This window comes from Canis lupus, chromosome 18 (assembly GCF_003254725.2).
Source record: "Canis lupus dingo isolate Sandy chromosome 18, ASM325472v2, whole genome shotgun sequence".
Classification (NCBI taxonomy): domain Eukaryota; kingdom Metazoa; phylum Chordata; class Mammalia; order Carnivora; family Canidae; genus Canis; species Canis lupus.
The window spans coordinates 34,415,916-34,434,446 of NC_064260.1; the positions used below are offsets into that span (position 1 = coordinate 34,415,916).

An 18,531-nucleotide genomic window follows, 5' to 3' on the forward strand; every position below is an offset into this window, starting at 1 on the left:
AATTCTTGAAAGATGCAAAGCACAGCATTCAGGGGCAAAATGTCACATTGTCACTAATTTATTTAAGATTACTCCTTCATTAAAAATTACTTTTTGAAAATGGAATTTGGGGACACCTGCGTGACTCAGCAGTTAAGCATCTTCCTTTGGCTCAGGGCGTGATCCTGGATTCCCTGGGATTGAGTCCTGCATCAGGCTCCTTGCATGGAGCCTGCTCTCCTCCCTCTGCCTGTGTCTCTGCCTTTCTTTCTGTGTCTCTCATGAATAAATAAATAAAATCTTTATTTTAAAAAAAGGAAATTGAATTTGTATTTGGGAGAAGATAAATTTGGACTCATGTTGCCTAATATGCGTCAGAATAAACTCTAACATGATCATAAATCTGAATGTAGTGTTGCCAGTTAAAATGTAGAGTTGTCTACATTTGCCCCTTGGTACATACTTTACAAAAAATTATTTGTTACTCAAGTGAAATAAAAATTTAACTGATTGTACTGTATTTTTATTTGCCAATTTTAGCAATACTATCTAAATGGAAAAAATGAAACCATAGAAGTACTAAAACCATGAATGAATTTATTACCTGGGAACAGAGAAAGGCCTTCTATCTTAGTCCCAAAATCCAGAGCAACAGGATTGATAAATTCTACTACATAACAATTAAAAATTTGTTTTTACATGACCAAAAAAAATAACCCCATCCAACCTCCTGCCACCCTCACAAAAAAAAAGAAAAAAAAATTTTTTTTTCAATAAAAGCACAGTTAAAAGAAAAATGAGAAATAAGGGGGAAATATTTGTAACCTATATAACATTCAAAGAGTTAATCTCTATAATACAGAGAGCATTTTTAAAAACCAAGGTAACGAAGACCAAAAATAGAAAAATGGGCAAAAAAACATGAATGGACAGTTCAGAGTAAAAGGAAATGACCCTTATACATATGATAAGATTATAGTTTCACCTGTAAAAAACGGAATGTGAATTAAACAGTACTGAGATACCACCTCTTACCTATCAGATTAGCAAAAGTCCAAATTTGACAACACTGAAGGAGCTACAGACTTGGGGAGTGCAAAATGGCACAATTTCCCTGAAAGGGGGATTGGTGAGATCTAATAAAGTTACATGTCTATTTACCCTTTAATTCAGCAATCTCAGTTTAGAAATGAGCCCCAAAGATACATATACATAAATATAAAACAATATATGCTGAAGATTATTTGCGGAAGCCTTATTTGTAGAGCAAAAGATTGGAAACAGCATAGATATCCCACAGTAAGGTTGGGTAAAACTTATGGTGTATCCACACAGTGGAGTACTATTCAAATATTAAATAAACAAACGAACAAAAAAAGATGAAAATCTTTACTGATAAAGTAGGGAGTGACCTCCACAATATATTAAGTGAAAAAAGCAAGTGTAGACTAATGGACCTTTTGTGTAAGAAAAAAGGCAAAATATATGCTTGTTTATCTTTGCAAAAAGAAACACTGGAAGGATTTAGCTGGAAACTAATCAAAATGATTACCTATAGAGGGTGGGAATGGGGTTGGGTGGGTGGAGGGTCTAGATACTGAAGTGAAATTCCTCTGAGAACAACTTTATAGAGTTTTGATTCTTGAGCTATGTAATGAGGTTTTTATATTTAAAAATAAAATTACAGCTAAAAAGAGCAAACATTAAAATTGAAACCAAATGGAAACAGAACCTAATTATATATCAAATTGCTCACGTAAAAACAGCAATAACAACAACAACAAAAAACAAATTGCTCACGTAAACTCAGAGATACAAGAATTATTTCAAGTGGAAGGACCTTGACTGAACATCCTTAATATGACACCATCTAAGGACAAAAAGAATTTTAAAGAAGACTTAAGCATCAGTCAGAAAATATATTGATATTGATATTTTAGTATTGGCATTTTAATCTAAAAACTTTTTTAGTGATCAACAATTTTATATATTACTCAGTGCTCATCAAGATAAGTGTACTTTTAATCACCTTCACCTATTTTTATCCATCTTACCACCTACTTCCCCTCCTATAACCATATTTTTGTTCTCTATAGTTAAGAATCTGTTTTTTGGGTTGTTCCCTTTTTTCCTGTTTTCTTTCTTAAAATCCACATGAGTGAAATCATATGATACTTGTCTTTCTCTACTGTTTTATTTTGCTTAGCATTATACTCTCTAGATCCATCTGTGTTGTTGCAAATGGCCAGATTTTATTCTTTTTTATGGTCGAATACTATTCCAGTGTGTGTGTGTGTGTGTGTGTGCGTGCTCGCACCACATTTTATCCATTCATCTATCAATGAACACTTGGGCTGCTCCCATAATTTGGCTATTGTAAATAATGTTGCAATAAACATAGGGGCGCATATATCCTTTAGAATTAATGTTTTCATAAACAATACCCAATAGTGGAATTACTGGATCATATGGTAATTGTATTTTGAAGTTTTTGAGGAACCTTCATACTGTTTTCACAAGTGGCTGTAATAGTTTGGATTCCCACCAACAGTGCATGAGGGTTCCTTTTCTTTCTTTCTTTCTTTTTTTTTTTTTAAGATTTTATTTACTTATTCACGAGAGACACAGAGGTAGAGACACAGGCAGAGGGAGAAGCAGGCTCCATGTGGGTAGCCCGATGCAGGACTTGATCCTGGGCCCAGGGGATCACACCCTGAGCCTAAGGCAGGTGGTCAACCGAAGAGCCACCCAGGCATCCTGGTTCCTTTTTGTCTACATTCTCAACACTTGTTTCCTGGGTTCTTGAGTTTAGCCATTCTGACAGGTGTAAGGTGATACTTCATTGTGGCTTTGATTTGCATTTCCTTGATGATGAGGGATATTGAGCATCTTTTTATGTGTCTATTGGCCATCTGTCGGTCTTCTTTGGAGAATTGTCTGTTTATGTCTTTTGCCCATTTTTAAAATTGGATTGTTTTTTGGTGTTGAGCTATATAAATTCTGTATATATTTTGGATATTAACCCTTTATCAGATATGCCATTTGCAAATATCTTTTCCTATTCAGTAGATTGTCTTTTAGTTTTGTTGATAGTTTCCTTTGTTGTGCAAAACCTTTTTTTTTAATAACAATGTATTTTGTAAGGACCAAGATTTCTAGAATAAGAGAAATGAGATACAAATGTAGAAGCGCTAAAGAAAAAAGACAGTCTGTTAAATTTGAATTGAAAATCAATATATGAACTTGTAATTTAAAAAATACATTTCCTATCTCTGAACACTGAAAAGGCCTAGAAACAATGGTACCCAGTAGCAAAGAAAACATCTGTCATTCACATTTTGTTTCTATTACTATTTCCAAACTGAAGGAAACAAGGTACCTTGGAGAAATGACTGAGTCTAGGTCTGTGACAGGGAGGGTGCAGTTCTGTAAGAGGGAAGATACATAAGTGAGTCTAAGACATTTTGTGCCAGTAAGTTAGGAAGTTTCCCAAAACTAATGGCATCATGTCAAAAAGATAGGGAACTCAGTATAAAGCGACTTGTACTGGCTCCCAAAGAATAAGGATTACGGGATCCCTGGGTGGTGCAGCGGTTTGGCGCTTGCCTTTGGCCCAGGGCACGATCCTGGAGACCCGGGATTGAATCCCATGTCGGGCTCCCACGTCGGGCTCCCGGTGCATGGAGCCTGCTTCTCCCTCTGCCTATGTCTCTACCTCTGTGTGTGTGTGTGTGACTATCATAAAAAAGAAAAAAATTTGAAACAACTTGAGTCTTAAAAAACTCATGAATCTACAATGATACTCAAAAAGAGAAAGCCAGAAAAAAAAAATCTTTTCCACTACTTCAAGAAGGTATTATTAGATCAAATCCTTTACTTTAAAAATTTATCATTAAAGGGAAAAAAATTAAACAGTTACCCTGCTTTTTATAGTATTATTGAAGAAGAGTTCTTTTACACAGATCTTTCTATTAATGTAGAAAGAATAATAGAATTGAAACATTTTATTTAGAGACCAAGGATTTCACTATTAATTCAGGAAAGATTTATTAATAGACCATGAAATCATGGTGAAAATTTGTTGCAGGAATAGGAAATTGGCACTGTGCCAAAGCCTCACTCTAACTACCTGCTTGTTAACTACAAAGGGTGAAATATACCTAAAGGAGAGATCTGATAGTCACCATCAAAACAAGTGATCAAATTTAACATCAAATTAGTAGTTTGATGTATCTCTTGAAGTAATACAAAATGAAGTAAGTTCATAGCTATACTCTGACATATTCCTGCCAAAATGTTTAACCTGAATTTTATCACTCCTTTAGAGCACACTCTTGGATATATCCAGATTATGGGGCATTCTTAGAGAAAACCAGTCAGGTCTCTTAAAAAATAAAAAGATGAGAGGACTATTTTTAGAATAAAAGCAACTGAAGAGATTTAACTACTAAATGCAATACCTGAAACTTTATTGGATCCTCATTTGTAAAAAACAAAAACAAAACAAAACTCCTATAAAGATATTTTGGGGATACCTGGGAAAATTTGAATATAAACTGAATAGTAAATAATGTTAGGAAATAAGTATTAATTTCCTTAGGTGTGATGATGGTACTATAGTTATGAAGGAGAATGTCCTCATTCTCATAAAACATAAACCAATATATTTTTGGATGAGGCATCATGATATTTGTTTTTGCTTTCAAATTATTTTGTAAATAGCAAACAGCACGTATAAATACATACCTATAAAGCAAACATGCTAAAATGTTAGTCACTGGATCAGTGTAATGAGGATATAGGCATTCATTGTATTATTCTTCGAACTTTGATCTCTTTGAAGTTTTTCATAAAAATATTAGGAAAAAAAAGCATTTGAGTCAAACTTTGGAGAACAGAATGTGAAAGCTATTCTTTTATATGTGTATGAATATTATTCTTAAAGACTTATTCTTGTTTTTTTTTTTTAAGATTTTAATTTATTTATTCATGAGAGACACAGAGAGAGGCAGAGACACAGGCAGAGGGAGAAGCAGGCTCCATGCGGGGAGCCCAATGTGGGACTCTGTCCTGAGATCCCAGGATCATGCCCTAAGCGGAAGGCAGGCACTGAACCACTGAGCCATCCAGGCATCCCCTTAAAGACTTATTCTTACATTAATCATAGACAGACTCAGAAAACAGATTTAAAAAGTCTATGACACACAACCTAGAGACAGCTACTTATAATATTTTGATGTAATATGTGTGTGTGTATACACATCTCCAGTATAATGTGCACTATTTTTGTATTCTTTTTCAGCTAACAATATCGTGGATATCTGTCATTGAACATTAACATGTTTCCTGGCCTCACGACATTCCATTGTAGAGATGTTTCGTAACCTACTTAACGAGGCCTCCATGTCGGATGGTGCAATAAACATTGACATCTTTGTGTTAATAAACATCTTTCGTTCAAGCGTCTGATTACTTGGAAGGGTAAGAATTCAGGCTGTGGAAAGGGTGGTGTGGAAATAGGAGCAGAGGCACGGAGAGACGAGAAGAATAAGGCGTGCGTGGTGAAAGCCGAAGTTTACTTTTGGATACGTGGGCCTCCATCAGCGAGGAGGAGGAGAGGGGACAGCGTAGGATGATCTTTTTTTTTTTTTTTTTAAGATTTTATTTATTTATAGACAGAGAGAGAGAGAGAGAGAGAGAGGCAGAGACACAGGCAGAGGGAGAAGCAGGCCCCATGCAGGGAGCCCGATGCAGGACTCGACCCCAGGTCTCCAGGATCACGCCCTGGGCCAAAGGCAGGCGCCAAACCTCTGCGCCACCCAGGGATCCCCCCAGGATGATCTTTAATTGGAAATTAGTTTGAGAAGAGACCTGTTCTCCCCTAATCTTGGGCTATGGCCAGAGCAGCTCTGAGCACTTTCACGTGTCCACCTTATTTAAATTGCAGATACTACTGTTGTTACTCGTATCTATAGGCAAGGAAACTGAGGCACAAGTTGCCCAAGGTTACCAATCCAATGAGAGAGGAAGCCAGGGTTTGAAGGAATGGGAGTCTGGCTGCGGGGCCTGAGCGCTATTATCTCCACTTTGCATACGAGGAATCACCGTAAGATGCTGAGCTTAATTCCCGGGGCCTTACTGACGTCAAAACTTTAGACAATTGCACATATGTTTGCATATTTGCATGTGTGCAAATATACACATCGAGTAGTGAAGTTTCTTATAATAAACAGTGCTTTAAACTTTGAAATAAAGATGAATGAATCCATAAAAAAAAAACAACAACAAACTTTAGACAAAATAGGAGATAGTGACCGTGTAAGATGGATGAGAGCATCCCTAACAAGCACAGAAAGCATTAGTTCAGATGGTAGGAAAACCTTGATACGTCTCTTACGTTCAAAATATAGAAGGCAAAAAACAAAAACAACAAAACAAAACAAAACAAAATATAGAAGGCTTCTAAACTTAGCATCGCTCCCTAAGATGGCCAGTTGGCCCGAACTACACTGATTGGCAGTCAGGCTTCAACAGTGAAAAAACCCAGGTTCCACAGCGTGGTAATTAAATTCCAAAAGGCGCGCGAGCCTGCAGGGTAAACAGTTTCCCGCCTCCCAGCCGGTTGCAGCCAGCTCAGCAACAGCGCCGGGAGCCCGGCGTCGTGACGTCAGCGCAGACCCTACGCCCACCTCGGCGTTCCTCCCCGCATCCGCGCGGCCGAGCAAACCGGCGCGTCGGGACCTTAGCTCCGCCCATCGCCCCGGAAGTTAATGCCGAAGCCACACCCCTCTCCTCGTCCGGCAGGGGCGCAGCCATTTTAATTCATATCTGAGTGGGCGGTGGCGATTCGCGTTGGCTGTCTGGCTCCGCCGGGCCGGGGGTAACTTTACTGGTTTGGGGTGGTTTTTAGTTTAATTTTTCTTTTCTAGCTTCGCATCGCGGGCCAGCTCTCCCTTTCTAGTCAGCTGAGGCCATGTCAGGAGACGGAGCCCCGGAGCAGGTGAGGAAAGAGAGTGGTGGGGCCTCGTGGCGACCTCTTCTCTCCACGTCTGTGTCGGTCCGGGTGCTCCAGCCATGTTCGCCTGAGGAGGGAATTGGGGTCTGAGGAACCCGGAGGACGGGGTTCAGCGGAAATGGTGGGAACCGGGGAGCGAGAGCTGACGGAGACGTGAAATTCTTGTTTTGGCTTCTCTGAGGCGTTAACGCGAACACTTGCTTTAGACAATAGGAAGCTGCTTCGTCCTGTTTAGGTTTATGGGACTACTCCTGGGGGATTCCTTCCTTTAATAACCATTTTTGTTTTGGCATTAGGGTGGTTGAGGATCGATTACTTTGAACGTGTGGCCTCTGTTTTCGAAAAAAACTTGACGGTGTTTCCTCTGCCCCCGCCCCCCCCCTTCCGATATGCCCCCAGAGAGGTGACCAGTTTTGCGAAATAACGTGAGGTGAAACTCGTCTGGAGAAATGGTCTCTTCGCCAGAGCGAATGAAGCCGGAAGCAGTGTAGGAAAAAAAAAAAAGCGTGGTTAATGCTGAGATTTGGGGATTGTGTAGCTTTCTCCTGATACCTTCTTTTTTTTTTTTTTTTTCCCTCTCCCCCTGTCCGCATTTTCATTTTCGTTTTTCAAGCGATCCAAATGTTGCAGCATTTGATAAATCGGAAAACGAGAGGTCCTTTTTTTTTTTTTTTTTTTTTTTGCCCCTTCAAATAAAAACGTCTCCTTTAGTACTGGACGTAAATGATCTACAAGCATTTTTAAAATTCAGGTACTTAGCGAAACGATTGAGGGTGTTTGGCTCTTTATTCAGAATTTTGTAGAGTAGTATTTTTGCCTCTTAGTTTGAAGGAGGAAACTGCTACTTCATGAAAGATGTCAGTCAGTTTGCTTTTCGATTTAAGTCCTGGAATGTTTAGGTAAATAGTTTTTTAAAATGGAGGCCCGCTAGCCTGCAGAGTCTCAATTTCCTGAAATTCCCTGTTGCCACGGTAACGAACTACACTTAGGTTTTTGTTTTTTAAGTCCCCAGCTTAGAAGGTAGAGGCTGTTCTTGGAGGTTGACAGAGGCCAAAGTTGCAGTTCCTCTTGAGTAGTCTGGGGACTGTAAATGTCACGTCGGGAGAGCTTGCTAAATTGAATTTTGTGTTTGCTCGTTGACTGAAACCTTGTTAACATTTTACATGGTTGTCTCGATGCCCAGGAAAGCAAAATCTCCAGTCTCAAAACCATAATATCACATCTGCTTATGTATACCTATGGTTATTCTGAGATGTATACCTAATTTTGTCACTTGAAACTTGAGGAGTAACGTCCTAAGGTTTCATTGAAAGTTTCCAGAACTTTTTGTTAGTTCCAAAATTTTTCTTAAATTATAAGGACACTGAAATGAAATGTCATGACTTTGAATATTTCCGAACTCTCTTGTTTTGAATGAAAGGGGATGGTGGTGAAAATTTACATGAAAAAAAGAAATTAAAAGTTTTACCGTGCAAAGGAAACTTAGTACGTGAGAAAAGTTAAAAGTGAGATGAATGCCTGCAATACAGTTCTTAACCTATAATCAATAACTGTTAACTGTTTTTCCAAACTTGTTTTATCTCTGCTTGCATATTTATTTGAAAGTAAGTCGAGACATATTTCAGGCCCTTATATTTCATCATTCTTTTACTTAAGGACATTGATGCAGTTATATAACCATACCATTTTCTCACCTAAAAAAATTAATAGTTTAACCTATCATTTCTAAAGCCTGGTTCCTGTTCACATTTCCCTAGTTGTCCCAAGAATATGATTCATAGGGTTTTTCTCTCTCTTTTTCTTTTCTCTTATCAGAATCTAATCTGGGTTTACATGCCCCATTAGTTTTGTCTCTTGAATAGTTCTCCTTCCCCCCCTTTTCCCAGGGACTTGTCTGCAGAATCCAAGACAATTTTCTAATAAAACTTATTTTCTGGGTTGATTTGATTTTTGTGTATGTGGTATCATTTAACTCGTCCCTTCATCTTTTGTTATTTCCTGAAAACTTTGTGGTTGGTTAGGTCTAAACTGAGAGCTTTGATAATATTTGAGTTAAATATTTTTGGGTAGAATGGTATAATGTTACATGGAAAGGCACTTCATGCTAGGTTGTTCCACTATTAATGGTGGTTAAGTTCGATTATTTGGGCAGGGAGATGATTGCTGGGTTTCTTCATTGTGAAGGATTATTTTCTCTGCAGTTAGTAATCTGTGGATTGACTTTGTATTCCTCAGTAGCTTTTTAAAACTAGTTATGTGTCAATTGAATCACTTATTACTTTGGAGGTGGCAAATGGTGATGTTAAAAATTCTATTCTGTCTTTACTGACTCGCTCATGTTTTTCTGTAAAGAATTTTTTTCCTTTCTCCTTTTTTTTCCAATATTCTTTTTGTAAAGATTTTATTTATTCATGAGAGACACGGAGCGAGAGAGGCAGAGACACAGGCAGAGGGAGGGAAAAGGCTCCCTGCAGGGAGCTTGATCCGGGGACTCCAGGATCACCCCCTGAGCTGACGGCAGCGCTAAACCGCTGAGCCACCCAGGGATCACTCTTTTCTCCTTTTAAAAAATTATTTATTTTCAAACATTTTATTTATTTGAGAGAGCACAAGCTGGGAGGAGAGGGAGAAGCAGACTCTGCTAAGCAGGGAAGGTTGACATGAGGCTTGATCTAGGATTCTGAAATCATGACCTGAGTGAAAGGCAGACCATTAACTGACTGAGCCACCGGGCACCCCCTTAACCCCCCTATTTTTTTTAAGATTTTTTTTAAATTTAGAGAGCCCATGCAAGTGGGCGGGGTGGGGGGAGCAAAGGGAGGAGGAAAGAATCTCAAGCTGACTCCAGCAGAGTTGGAAGTGAATCTCAGGACACTGAGATCGGGACCTGAGCAGAAACTAAGAGTCAGATGCTTAACTGACTGAGCCACCCCGGTGCCCCATTTTCCTTTCTCTTTTAAAAGGAGATGACTGTGGATTCATGGGTTTCTCTGTATCTAATGTTTAAAAAGTAAGCGATGGTTATTTTTCTTTTGGATGCTTAACTTGTCTTAACCTTTATGGTGTCTCCTGTATCTTTCCTCCATCAACCTAAAAGACGGTTTTTGATGTCTGATTATCAACAGTGTTATTATATAATCTTTTCTTTAATTTTGTAATGATTTCAAACATGTAAAAAACGAAGAAATAGTATAATGTATGATGTTCTTATCATAGAGCTTTAACTGATGGCTGACCTTGTTTTTTCCCCATACTTTTCACTTGCTCTCCCCATCCTCATTATTTCCCAGCAAATCCCAGATATTGGTTTATTCAACTTTAACTGATAGTAATTGAAACACCTTCAATAGTAATTAGATTACACCTTCAAGAGTGACATGGTTAAAAAAATGATTCCACTAGTTTGCCTTGGAACTGGGGTGATGGGGTGGGGTGATGACTGCTAGGTTTCTTCATCGTGAAGGATTATTTTTCCTTTTGCAGTTAGTATTCTGTGGGTTGATGGTGGATCCCTCAGTAACCTTTTAGTCATTGAATATTTAGAGGAACAGGGTACCTAAAATGAGCTGAAATGATAGACAAGAAAAAGACTAAATAATACTAAAGAATAGTAAAAGCAAACAAAGAAACCAAAGCCACTCTGAATGGTGGTGCATTTGCTTTGGAAAGATACCAAAGGATGTGATGGACAAAGAATCTGGCAAGATAGGAAGTGTGGATTTCTTTTAGCCTTTTAGCAGTTGAAGCTCAAAGTTTGTTGAATAAGCCTGATTATATCTTAAATTTGTTATTAAAATATATATGTGGCTATTACTTTCTTGGTATTGAAATTTAGATTTGTGCCTTCTAGAAGGGGGAGATGATTTTGAACAAGTAGGATCACTAGCTAAGGTTTATTGTTGTGGCCCCCCCCCCCCGCCGCCTTTTTAAGCTTTTGTGAGGAAGTTCCATTTTGCATAGAGAGCTATTTAAATTACCTTGCCAGTTTTCAAGGGTATTCTTGATTACTGTTTTTGCCAGTTCAGTGGTGACAAAACTGTGCTTGTAAGTTCCCCTTCACTTCCCTAATGAAAACACATTTAGTTCCTGTGTGGAATTATGGCTATATTTTTGTCATATTTGTGTTTTACTGCTTGGTTCAACTTTTGATCTCATTCTTTTTAAGCTCCATTTTACCTTGTGCAGTACCCCTACAGCATTTAGCTCTTTGGAGTTGCTTCACTAGGGTTTAGACCTGAATTGAAGGGACTGCCGTTTTCCTTGCATCTAGGAATCTTGGAAATTCTGTTTTGACATTTAAAGATGTACAGTAAATGAATGGATGAATTTTGCATTTAAGCTCTATGCCATACATTACAAATTCCCATAGAATTTAATTTTGGAGGACAAAGTAAAATATTCTGGGCGTAAGAGTGGAGGGTTTCTAAAGCTTTATTAGATATGAAGAGAGAGAAAAATGTGTTCAGCCAGGCCTGTTCTTAGGAACCTTTAAATCCCTAAAATTCTGTTTCTGCACTCTTTTTTTAAAGGATTTTATTTATTTATGAGAGGCACAGAGAGAGAGGCAGAGACATAGGCAGAGGGAGAAGCAGGCTCCCCACAAGGAGCCTGATGTGGGTTTCCATCCCAGATCCCAGGATCACGCCCTGAGCAGAAGGCTCAACCGCTGAGCCACCTAGGCATCCCTCTGCACTCATTTAATAAAACAAAATATAACTTCCCCTAGGATTAGGAAGGCATATAATACAAACAAAATGATCCTCACTTTGGAAAATTTGCATGACTTGAAGAAGCATAATTACCGGTAGTTCTTAAAGAGAGGAACTTGCAGCCATAAATCATCGTCTTTTGGTCAAAAATAAGTTTGGGACGTTATGGAAAATAATGAAAACTGTTCTCTGCTATGTACTTCTTAAGATGAAAGATGAATGAAAGATGAAAGACATATGGTGTTGAAACCTGAAACTTGATTTAGGATTTTGTTGGGTAAGCATTAGTGCTTACTAGCAGTTAAAAGGTAATGGTAGTGCCAAAAAAATTTTAAAGCCAATGTGGATTTTGGGGAGGGGAAGGACCAAGTATTAGACGATGTGTTCTTTGGGCCCAGTTATTTTTTGTTTTTAACAATTTTTTTGTAATATTCTTTCCTACATTTTCTCCTCCTGTTGTGATACTTGGTGTAACAATTAGGGGCAGCCAAAATTGAATTCATCTTTATCGTTATTTTTTCGGCCATGTAGAATACACTAGTTGGCAATAACTGTTCCTAAGAGAGATTGGTCTGTATTTATATGAGTATTTATTTTCTTTAGAAGTACAATAGAAAGGTGCTGTGTTAAGAGAGATTGCATTCCTTTAGTGATAATATAGGAGTTTCAGAGAATACAGTTTACATCCCATGTAGACTTTCCAGAATTGCAAAATACATGTTAAGATGTTTGTACCTATTGGGGATCCCTGGGTGGCTCAGCAGTTTGGCACCTGCCTTTGGCCCAGGGCATGATCCTGGAGTTCTGGGATGAGTCCTGCGTCGGGCTCCCGGCATGGAGCCTGCTTCTCCCTCCTCCTGTGTTTCTGCCTCTCTCTCTCTCTGTCTCACATACATACATACATACATACATACATACATACATAAATCTTTTTTTTTTTAAAAGGATGTTTGTACCTATTAAGTGGATAATTGCCAAAAACAGTTCATAGTTTTAAGCTTTTCTGCCGTTATCTCTAAATCTTTTCTGTTTAGGCCAGACCTAGGTGTGAATTTGAGTTTTTTTGTTTTACTGAATAGTTGGTAATGTTGTGAGAATTGATGTAAAAAAGGATTTAAGTTAGCAAATTTTTAGATTAATGGATAATTAATAATCCATAAATACCGAACGAATAAAGCTAAGGAGGACAACAACACTGTGTCCAAATTGATGTTTTTCCAGTGTTTTACTTAGTTTATCTAGTGAATTAATACGTTGGCTACTTTTGGTCTAAAGCCACATTTTTTTGAATTCTAAAAGACTCTGGTCTTTATTTGTAGTTTGCATCTATTTGTTTCCTAGTGAATGAATAAACATTTAATAAGCAAATATGATAAGTACCATTATTTGGACCAACAATCTTTAGCCTGTTTTTTCTTAAGTTTTGATTGTTTACATGTTTAGTAGATTTTTAGTTTCTAGAAGGGTTGAAGAGATTATATGCAGGATACATACTCAGATTTATTTACAAAAAAAAAAAAATCTAGTAGAGTTCTTTTACACTATAAAGGAGTACAGGACTAAGCTGGCATTCAGTCCTAATGTCACCTGTCACATAAACTAAAGGGTTTATTCTCTAGGCATATGAATCATCTCAGTTACTACTTGCAGATAATCTTGCAAAGTGCTACTCTATTTTTAATTTTGAATAAAGGTTATCTACCAAGGGAGACTTAAGACTTCACATAGATAGTATAGTTTATGCAGCTTTATTAATGTTTTAGGGAGGGAAACCTGGGTGGCTCAGCGGTTTAGTGCCTGCCTTCAGCCCAGGGTGTGATCCTGGAGTACCAGGATCGAGTCCTACATTGAACTCCCTGCATGGAGCCTGCTTGTCTCTCTGCCTATGTCTGCCTCTCTCTGTCTCTCATAAATAAATAAACAAAATCTTAAAAAAAATGTTTTAGGGAAAAAAATGGAATGACTTAGGTCTGTTGCCACTTTATTTTTCATTTTGAAAAATACATTTACAGAACAGTTCGATTAAGTAGTGTTTCTCCAAATGGAGTCCATGGTCTATTGAATCATAATCACTGAGGTGATTTATACAAGTATGTGTGTGTACAACTTAATATCAGACTCTGTGAGACTGAGATCTTCATTTGAAACAAGTACCATACGTGATTTTTATGTAAATGAAGCTTGCAAACCATGTAGGAGTTGAAGATACCTGAACCTTAAAAGTTGTTTTTGAATATATTCTTGATAAAATAAGTGGAGAAAAACCGTAGATTGTTTGAGGATGGTTAGGCTTTTGATAGGATTTTATGGTTTTCCTTCCTCTACTGTATTTAATCAGTCATTACCCTTAATAGTGGTAGATAGTCATTACAAAACCATATTTGAGACAGATCCTCTACTTCTGTTGGTCATGGTCAAAACCTATTTATGCAGGATTAAATCCTTTAACTTACCATCTTCTCCTCTATACTTTTTGTGTTCATCACTTGGCTTAAATTTTCACTGACCTTTATTTTAATTTAACTTTGAGATGATGTAGCGTAACACCCTCCTCATTTACCATGAAAGCAGCTATTTGGAGAACTACTTTTTTCCTGTGAAAGTTGTACTCCCTGGTGGGAATGGGAAGAAGAAATTAGATTATTTTATTTTATTCAGCCATTAATCATGTTTGTCATTTCCCCCCTCCCCCCTCCCACCTCCTGTTAATCAGCCCCTTAATATTAGTTAGGCTGCCATATAGAAACTGGTTTGCAGTTTCAGTAAAGCTTAACTTAGAGTTTTTCAGAGGCTATATGAGCCATCCACAGTTATATGAAAAGACCATTAAAAGTGTTTTTCACTTTCTCAACTACATACATAGTCGTATACATAGTTACATAATCATACTTCATCCAAAACAATATATTGCAATAGATTGAAAGCTGAAGCAGATAATGTCTCCTATTCACCCGGATATTAAAGAATCACACACAAAATAAACTGCCATGGTTTTCAATTATTTTTTTTTTTTTTGTTTTGGAAAATATTTTTAAAGAAGATCAGTTTATCTTAAAATGAACTAAAAAACTTTCTATTTTAATTTCTATTATGTGATGATATTGATAGGTATAGCCCACATTTCTAAAAATTTTTCTTTTGTTCTTCAGTTTTTGAGAATGCAGAGTGATTTTTTACAAAAAGTTTGAGAATCGTTGAAATAGTACATAGTGCCTGTGAGGCCCTTGTCAAAGTCTGTTTCTCTGGGTTAGCTTCATAAAAACAAAGTTTTAACATGGTAAGTGGAAGAAACCCACCTAATGGGAGAAAACTTGTAAATCTGATATTTAATAAGGGACTTAATAGATGTATCTATAATACAAAAGACTTGCAATTCAACAATAAAAAGATAACCCAATTAAAAATGGGCAAAGAATCTGAATAAACATTTCTCCAAGGCGAATGGCTAATAAGAGCATCAAAAAATGCTGAACTTGATTAGTGATCAGAGAAATGTAGATCAAGACCACAAGGAGTTCCACTTTACACCTACTAGGATGGGTATAATCATCAAAACACAAGTGTTAGCAAGGATGTGGAGAAATTGGAACCCTCCTAAAACACTGTTGGTCGGAATATAAAATGGTTCAGTCACTTTAGAAAAGTCTGACAGTTCTTCAAAATGTTAAAAATAGAATTCCCTTGTGACCTAGCAGTTTTACCTGAGGTGTATACATGTATGAAAACACAAAATGATCTCCACTCAGAAACTGGAAACAATCCAAATATCCATCAGCAGATAAACAAAATGTGGGATTATCTATCCATACAATGGAATATTATTTGGCATTGAAGAGAAAAGTACCGAAACATGATGAAACTTGAACCTTGGAAACATGCAAAGTAAAAGCCAGAAACAGCACATATTGTGTGTTACAACTGACATTAAATACCTGCACACCCTGGAGACTGAAAGTTTTGGTGGTTCCCTGGGGGTAGGGGATTGGGAAATGGTGATGACTATTAGTATGGTTCTTGTTGGGTGATTACATGTTTTTTAAAAATTTATTGTGAATTGTATACTTGAGATGAGTGATTTGTGTATGGTCTTTTAAAGGCATTTTAAAAAAGAAAATTTAAAAAGGTCAATGTGTAATGAATTTACCCTTCTTTCATACTTTTAGTTAGTTGTACACTTGTTATTATTCAGAGAAATTAAGTATGTTAGCAATACCCTACCACTAGAAAAACAATTTATAGAACAGATGCTAGAGATAATTCCTGAGTAACATTTTGTCCCTATACAAAAAACACATCGTGTAGTTTACAGTTTTTCTGGGTTTTGCACCCATTTGAAATAGTGAATGTTGGTATGTATCTCTGTATATGCTGTACAGTTGTGTTATTTTTCTGGTTTTTACAATTGTGTAAATCAAAGACATTCCCAAAGTCCTACTAATATCATTGGTAATGTACATGGCTTGGGAAATAGTCCAGTTTTTGTTCTGCATTTGATTTGGGGTCCATCCTACTCCCTTTAAGATTCCCTAAAGAGGGACCCTTGGGTGGCTCAGCGGTTGAGCGTCTGCCTTTGGCTCAGGGCGTGATCTCAGAGTCCCACATTGGGCTCCCTGCATGGAGCCTGCTTCTCCTTCTGCCTGTGTCTCTGTCCCCCCCCCCCCTTTCTGTCTCTCATGAATATAAAATAAATAAATAAAAATAAAAATTATTTTTTTAAATAAAAAATAAATAAAATATTTTTTAAAAATTCCCTAAAGAATGGTAATGGGGAGGTCTCTGCCTTTGGCTCAGGTCATGATGTTCAGGTCCACAGCATCAGGCTTCCTGCTCAGTGGGGAGTCTGCTTCTCTCTCTCCCTCTGCACCCCTTTTTCTGTCTCAAATAAAATCTTAAAAAATGATAATGGGATTAAAGTTTATTCCAAAGGCAAAAGCTGGATTTTTGATATAATTTCTTATTGTAATAAGTTTTGGGGATTTATAACCATAGGATAGTTGTTCTTTTGCGATACTAAGCACAGTTTCGACCTCATTCCATTTCAAATGAGCATTGGAAACTTGTCCTAAATGTTCTTAAAGTAACCTATTCCTCTGATCTGGAATAAATTTAGGAAATAGTAATACAGTGCCATTCCTTATGGAGGTCCAGTGTCTTGTGGAATACTAGTAAACTGTTCAAATTTCCTTTGCCCTATAGAAATATGCCCAGGCAAGAGAACAGAAGTATGCTCTTGGCTACCCGCCTGGTTCATCATGATGAATAACTTTTTATTGTAGGAGTTAAATGTGGCCATAACTACCAGAGTGTATTCTTGGCCATTCTGGGTAGTTTCCTTGTTAATTAATGTACTTGATTGAGAATTATCTATGTAGATTGTTTTACGAACTTACATCCTTGACAAGAGGAAAATATGTAGGGGTATAACAGATTCTGAAAAGAGCTGAGCTGTGGTTCTGTCAGATTCTTACTGGACATTGAGAAGATTCATATAATTTAATTATATTTCTTTTTTTTTTTTAAGATTTTATTTATTTATTCAGAGAGAGAGAGAGAGAGAGAGAGAGGCAGAGACAGAGAGAGAAAAGCAGGCTCCATGCAGGGAGCCTGACGTGGGACTTGATCCCAGGACTCCCGGATCACACCCTGGGCCGAAGGCAGGCGCTAAACCACTGAGCCACCCAGGGATCCCCTAATTATATTTCTTATTATGAAATGGAGTTATTACTTAAAAAGGAGTGATTAATGCCTGATCTAGGAGATGCTCAATAGCTGTGGGTTTTTGTTTTTGTTTTTTTACATCTGTTCTCCATCCTTTGCATGGGGTTCTTAGGTGCATTGTAACCCCATCCCTGTGGTGTCTGGTTAGAATTTTAGGGGTTCTATGAAGTTGGGTGGGGAAAATAAAAATTTTTTTTTTTTTTTACTAATCTCTAAAATTGAGCTTTTCCTTCTATTATGAATGTAGGCAAGAAACCACACTAGCAGCATTAGCAACAACTGTAACTGGTTATAAATATTACAAATATTGTCCTTATCATTAGACTCATTACTAGATCCTGTTATTTAATGTGTTATGTATTATTGTGTAAAACTTTGAAAATATTTTAGTGATTACATTTCAATATAATTGGTTTCCTTTGAAGTCTCTCATAGTTTGTGTATTTTGTACACTATCTCATAGTTTGTGTATATTGTGTACAGTACATAGTTTGTAATGTATTTAAGAACATTATTCTTAAAAAAAGAAAAAAAAGAACATTATTCTGAGAGGGGCTCCAGGCTGGCCCAGTCAATAGAGCATGTATGTGACTCTTGATCTCGGGGTTGTGAGTTCAGGCTCCACATATGATGTAGAACTTACTTTAAAAAAAAAAAATGAAGGGTAAATAAAAACATTATTATTCTGAGAAAGAGCCCATAGGCTTTAGTAGACTATAGTCTATGAAAATAGACTTGGTGGGGCACCAAAAAGGGTTAGGAAACCCTTGGAGAGCTAAAGTTTTTGACTAAGGCTGACATTAGAACCATCTGGGGAGTTTTTAAAGTAAATAATGATTAAAAAAAATAAAATTGGTGATGGTTCAGGTCTGTTACTAGAGGTTCTGATTTAATTGATCTATGACTTGGGGCTTGAGCATCTTTTTTAAATCTCCGTTCTTCCAGGTGATTCTAAAGTGCTGTCAGGGTTGAGAATCACTAAAGGAATGCCTTATTTTATGTAGCAAGGAGACATTTATTTATACTTTTTGCTGTGATTTTGTGGTTGAATATTATCTTTTGAGTCTTCTCTGTTCTTTTAGATTATGGTATCTGTTATCTGATGTGGTA

At 37.2% G+C, this 18,531-nt stretch overlaps 1 protein-coding gene across 1 annotated transcript in view; it reads left to right on the forward strand.

Annotated features, from left to right (window-relative positions):
- Positions 1-6,752: 6,752 nt before the first annotated feature.
- Positions 6,753-18,531, forward strand: part of CSTF3 (cleavage stimulation factor subunit 3) — a 69,975-nt gene continuing 58,196 nt past the window's right edge. The window contains exon 1 of the mRNA XM_025452409.3: positions 6,753-6,979. Coding sequence (XP_025308194.1) covers positions 6,953-6,979 — 27 coding nt within the window. The 5' untranslated portion in view covers positions 6,753-6,952. The remainder of the gene's footprint in view (positions 6,980-18,531) is intronic.